The 6,000-nt window shown below is 39.6% G+C and overlaps 1 protein-coding gene across 6 annotated transcripts in view; it reads left to right on the forward strand.

Annotated features, from left to right (window-relative positions):
* TCOF1 (treacle ribosome biogenesis factor 1) overlaps nt 1-2,652 on the forward strand; it is a 74,634-nt gene extending 71,982 nt beyond the window's left edge. For all 6 annotated transcript variants that reach the window (XM_031953525.1, XM_031953520.1, XM_031953521.1 and 3 more), the window contains 2 exons: nt 502-545; nt 2,146-2,652. In XM_031953525.1, coding sequence (XP_031809385.1) covers nt 502-528 — 27 coding nt within the window. In that variant the 3' untranslated portion in view covers nt 529-545; nt 2,146-2,652. The remainder of the gene's footprint in view (nt 1-501; nt 546-2,145) is intronic.
* The last annotated feature ends 3,348 nt before the right edge of the window (nt 2,653-6,000 follow it).

Raw genomic sequence — 6,000 nt, forward strand, 5'->3', positions numbered from 1 at the left:
GCCTACCTAAATTGGCAGTGGGAGTCGTCTCATCTGGAGTGCTCTGTATCAATGAAAAACACAGGGCTAATCCAGTTGCCATCCCAGTACCTAGCATAATACTTGTACGGTGTAGATGCTTAGTAAATGCCTGTTGTGTTAAATGTACCTTCATTTGTCCCCTCTCTGCTCCTGGTACTTTTCTGAGGTTCCTGAATTTGCACCAGTAGTCTATATTTGGCAGGGAGCAGGTCCTAGAAAAGCAGGCAGAAAAAACTGAGGGCGCCGACCAGAGAAAAAGAAGGCAGTTGCCCTCTCCTCAAAGGTGGGAATTTTGGGAGGCTAGAGGGTGGCCCACCTGCTGGCCCGCCCTGGCCAGCTACATCTGCATTCTCTGTCAGGACTGTTTTTCATCCACATTAGACAGCATCGGCATCATCATCACCTAGTTTTTTGTAGACAGAAAAGCTGCCTCCCAGCCTTCGTAACTTTTACATACTTCCCTTTTTTTCTTCTCTACAGAAAAAGAAAATTAAACAAGTAGACTGAGAGGCATTAAGCAGCAGGTGAGGAACAGTCTTCCTGTCCTGTATTTTCTGGGGAGGGTAATTGAGTATATGCACTCTGACTCACTGGGTCTCACTGAGTGGAGAGTAACTCAACTCTTTGTTCTCTTTAAAAAATGCTTCTCTGCTACTGGGCCTCTCTCCATCCTTCCTAGTTAGGTGTTATGGTCCCAGATCCCAGATCCACAACCCCCCCTGAGCCTTTGGAGTATCCTAAAGAGAGGCCCAGTGAGGATCCTGAGTTCTGGCCAACAGCATAGTGGGCCTAGAAGTTGCTCTGCCATTTTATGTGTTTAAATATTAAACCCACTTTTTACCCCTTCTTCAATGCATTTTGACACATGGAAGTTTGTGGGTCATTTCCTTTGGGGGTCTCCTTGACCTTTTTTCATTTATCACCTTAGATACACTTGTAGTTAGTATGAGTTTTGTTCTGCTTTTGTTTTGAATCACATTATAAAGGTCTTTCCTGATTTTTTTTTTATGAATATAAGCTTATTGTTATATTCCATTGTATTAACTTACCAAAATTCATACCATAATTTGTTTCGCTATTTAGCTATTGCTCATTTTGTTAAGCATTCAAGTTGTTTCCTTTTTTTTAGTTACAAATTGATGTCACACATATCCTTGATCTTTTTTTTTTTTCTTGTTGAGGCATTTGGGGTTAAGTGACTTGCCCAGGGTCACGCAGTTAGGAAGTGTTAAATATTTGAGGCCAGATTCAAACTCAGATCCTCCTGACTTAAGGGCCAGTGCTCTATCCACTGTTCCACCAAACTGCCTCGATCTCTTTTTTTCTTATTGATAACTCATTATATTGTCCCAGTAGCAGTAGTATGATCATTTTTACAATCTTTATAGGTTCTTGCCAGAGCTAGAAAGCCAGAAAGGTTTTGGTAATTTGCCATTTACCAACAAATATAATTAAATTGTTTTTTCATGGTCATGCCAATTTTGAGATTTTAATTAATTGTGCCAATTAGTGTTAAACAGATATGGCATAGTACCTTGGAAGTTGTTTTAATTCACATTTCTTTGATTTTTTTTTTATATATTCTCCAAAGGCTTATTTACTATTTGTGCTTCCTTTTTTATAAATTATTCATAATCTTTTGTCCATTTGTCAATTAGAGAGGTATGATTCTTTTTGAATTACTGATCTGCACTAGGAATTAGGTTTTTTTTCTCTTAAAAAAAGATGAGCTAAATTCAGATAATGGGGAAGAGCTTAGACCATTCATGGCTATTACTCTGATTTCTGCAGGACTAGATGTCGTCATTTTTTTTTTTTTACACCAAGTATCATTTTTAGCCATTTGGGTTCTTGCTCTTGCTTCTTAGTGAGTTGTTTTTCCTTGTAACAACAAGGACCACCTTATAGAGGAGGGTTGGGAAAGGCAAGGGAGAGAGGTCCCAGGTCAGGGTTCATAGATAAGGGATTTAAAGATAAGGAATAAAAACAGAAAATTAACTAAGCTAAGCTGCCATGCATTCTGGGGGGTTTTGTAGCCACAGTGAGATAAGCTTGGTCTCTTTCTCTTGTTTTGTTTCAAAAATACAACAGCCAAAAAAATATTATGTGTTTTCTTTCCTCTAGGATTTTTCTAGCCAACTTTTGAATGTCTATGCCAACCTCTCCCACCCGGGGAAAAAAATCCAACCAAATCCCAGCCCGACCTATGAGCCAGTGGATCCAGCAGGAACACACTAGGGTAACGGGAAGGAGCGCTGTGCTCTCAAACGTGTCCCTAATGAATTGAGTGATCTCCATAGAGATTTTACCTAATATTTATATGTATATATATATATGTATATATATATGTACAGTATTTTTTTTAAAAGAGAGACTCTACCCTTCTCCTGCTGACATTTCCATTTCCAAAGGCCTTTAGTATTCCTCAACTTGGGAAACTTCCCTTCCCCACTTTGCTTGGAAGATCTGGACAGTGCTGCTGCTGCTGCTGCCATCAACGGGCACAGAGTGGGCTCCTTCTGCTGGAGTCTGGCTCACACAGGCTTCACTTGAGCGGCTTTCCCCGTCCTTGTTATCTTTTTACCTAACTTGTTTATAAAAATCTGCTAATAAAAGATTGGTGTGGAAGAAGTCCCTGGCTGCTGTGTGTGCTGGGGGAAGGGGGGGTGAGAGGACTGGCCTAGCCTGGTGCTTGTACTTGGCGAGGGGGTCTGTTAAATGCCTGAGGGTAGTGGGCAGAAGCGGGAGTGCAGACACAAGGGCAGCCTGCAATGATCTTTGATTTATTTATTTTTTGCACAAAGTGATGGCAGTCAATATTTACATATTTTAAAGTACTTTATATACAAAGCACTTTATATAAACCTATCTCAGCTGAGTTTCACAACCCCTTGAAGCAGATACTGCAGAGCTTATTGTCTGTATTTATGGTAAGGGAGCTGGATCTCAGAGAGGTCCCATGACTTGCCTGCAGCCGTTGAGTTTTTAAACCCAGGTTTTCCTGACTTCAGATCCACCACTGTCCACCAGGCTATGTTGCCTTTTGATAGTTCACATGAGAAACAATTAATTCTGCCTGGCCATAAGGTCAGTGTGGAAAATCCCAGATGGAAACCTAGTTCCAGAGCAGACGAGGTGATTGTCTTCACTCACTCCCACAGCACTGCCCTGGATGGACCTCTTTGGCAAGAGAACTACCAGACGGGAAGGGGATTAAACTCCATGGAATGAAAATTAATTAAGAAACATGGGAGTGTTTAACAACTAAAAGAGAAGATTTAAGGCAAAACATCATAGCTGCCTTTTATCTGCAAGAGGGAGCTCGACTTGTTCTGTTTTGTCCTAGAAGAGAGAGTGGGGACCAGTGGGAAAATATTCCAATAATGCAGGTTTATTTTTTACTTGAAGAGGAAAAGTTAATATATATTTGATTTTCTTCAAAAGCTCATTGAGCTACCTTGAGAGAAAGGGATCTCCCCACTGCTGCTTGTCCATTTGGAGGAGGATATTCCAGGGGAGATTTCGGCTGAGGGATTCATTGGGCTGATGCTCCCCCAACCCTGAAATTTAGTGAGACCCTTTGTATGGATACTAAAAAAAAAAATCTGGTATTTTCTTGTCTTGTTTTCAGGACTGAGGGGTTGAAACAAGTGTAATTTTTCCTTGCTACATCTTTGTCTTGTCAGAAGGAATTTGAGGCCCCCAGAGGAAATGAGCTGTGTAGAGTCACATAGCTAATGAATTGGGGAACCCAGACTAAGAACCCAGGTTTCTCACTTTCACTGTGGAAAGAATCCAGCACTTGAATTTGTCATTACCCTCTTTTATCAGTGTCCAGAAATGGAAGCTCAGTGCCCTCCATCAATTGCCTGTACTGTGGATTAATTTCATCAAGATGATAGAATCCATCCCCCAAGTCAAAACAAGATTTCTCCATTTTTTTCTGTTTTGATCCCTTAAATGGCTGCTTTATGCTGGGTGAGGAAGATACAAAGAGCTTTTTATCTCATAAGTGGAGACAATGTGTACATAAATAGATACCTACGGAATAGATGCAAGATAGATAGTTTAGAAGAAAAGGTCTTCTTTCCTTCCTTTCCTTGGAAATGGAAATTGAATGGAAGGTTTGGAGACGGGAAGACTTCATACACAAGATGGTGCTTAGAGTTGTTGAGTCCAGTTTAAATCCAGCGATTATAAAAGGTTGAGGTGAGCACTAAGTGTGTTTGGTTTTTTTTTGCTTTCTCAATGGGAAGGTGTGGAAGGAGGAAATAACAGAAGTGAGGAAGAAAATAATGACCTGGAAATAAAATTGAAGGGAAAAATAATCCCAACTCTTACATTATCTGTGGTTTGTCCTGGGCAAAATACATAACCTCTGAGCTCGGTCTCATCTGTAAGGATGATATTCGTGGAACCTACTTTTATCAAAATTGTTGTAAGTCTCAAATTAATTAACCATTCATTTTTATTAATATTTAATTATATGTTTATTATTATGTTGTGTTAAATGGCTATGATAGTTATTAATGATTAATCATTATTAACAAAATAAATCCCATTGCAAACTTTAAAGTGCTTTTAAAAATTTTTATTAAGCCAATTTCCTTCTAAAATAGAAAAAGAAATTTTAACCAATGATCAAGAGATCTAGATCCATTTTCTTCTCTGCCACTTGCCTAATACTTGTGTGGCCATGAGCTGGATAGCTCACCTGCTCTTGTACCTCAATCCTCATCTGCAAATAGAAATTGGACTAGAAGAAATTCGTTTAATAACAGTAACATTAATAGCTAGCATTTGTCTAGTGCTTTAAAGTTGGCAAAGTGCTTTTACAAGTATTTCATTTTATCCTCATAACAGCCTTAGGAGGTAGATGCTATTATTCCCAATTAGCAGATAAGGAGACAGGCAGAAAGGAAGTGATTTTCCCAGGGTCACTCGGCTAATGAAGTGTCTGATTTCACTTTTGCAACATCCCTCAAATACATATACCCCCATGAGTTCCCTGACACTGCCACTATCCTTGTGCAGGTCCTTATCACCTCATGCAATTATTGCAACAGCTTGCTGGTTGTTCTGCCTGACTCAAATCACTCCTCTCTCCAATCTATCCTTCCTTTCACCATTAAAGAGGTTTTGCTAAAGTGCAGATCCTGCCCTCTCACCACCTTATTCAATAAACTCTGGAGGCTCCCTCCTCTAAAATTAAATACAAAATCGTTTTTCTCACATTCAAAAACCAAATGACCAAGCCCCCTCTTGCCATTTATACCTTATTCCCCCACTTTTATTTTTTAATCCACGACACTGACCTCTTTGCTATTCCTTAAACAGGGCACTCAATCTCCTGTCTCTAGGTTCCCTAGCTGCCCCTCATGCCTAGATTTCTCCCCCTTCTCTGTTCTAACCATTGACTTCCCATGCTTCCTTTGGGTTCCAACTAAAATCCCACATTCTACTAGAAGTCTTTCCCAACCCTTAACAATTTCAGGGCTTTCCTTCTGTTTATTCTTCCCTATTTATCCTGCATATAGCTTTTTTGTATGTTTGCATGTTTTTTTCCCCCAATATATTGGGAGCTCTTTAAGGGATGCTTCTGTCTTGTATCCTTAGTTTTCAGGACCATCCCTGGCACATAGTAGGTGCTTAATAATTTGTCGATTGATGTCAGATTTGAACTCATTTTCTGGTCTTCAGGTCCAGCACTCATGTGTCTAGCTATTGTGTCACCTAAACTTTCTGGGTCATGGGTCTCTGTCATACTGGGGAAGTCTTAGGGACACCTTGTCAGAATATATTTTTTAATTTATGAAATAAAACTATTACAAAGGAACCAAATATATTGAAATAATTATTAAAATATTTTTAAAAGTTCATGGTCCCCCTCCCCACAGACTTAAGAATACTTAGGCTAGACAGTTTCTAAGATTCCTTCCAGCTCTTATGTTTTAGGGTGAATCAAAGACAAGCTTGACA

The sequence above is a fragment of the Sarcophilus harrisii genome, chromosome 2, assembly GCF_902635505.1.
Source record: "Sarcophilus harrisii chromosome 2, mSarHar1.11, whole genome shotgun sequence".
NCBI classification, from domain to species: Eukaryota; Metazoa; Chordata; class Mammalia; order Dasyuromorphia; family Dasyuridae; genus Sarcophilus; species Sarcophilus harrisii.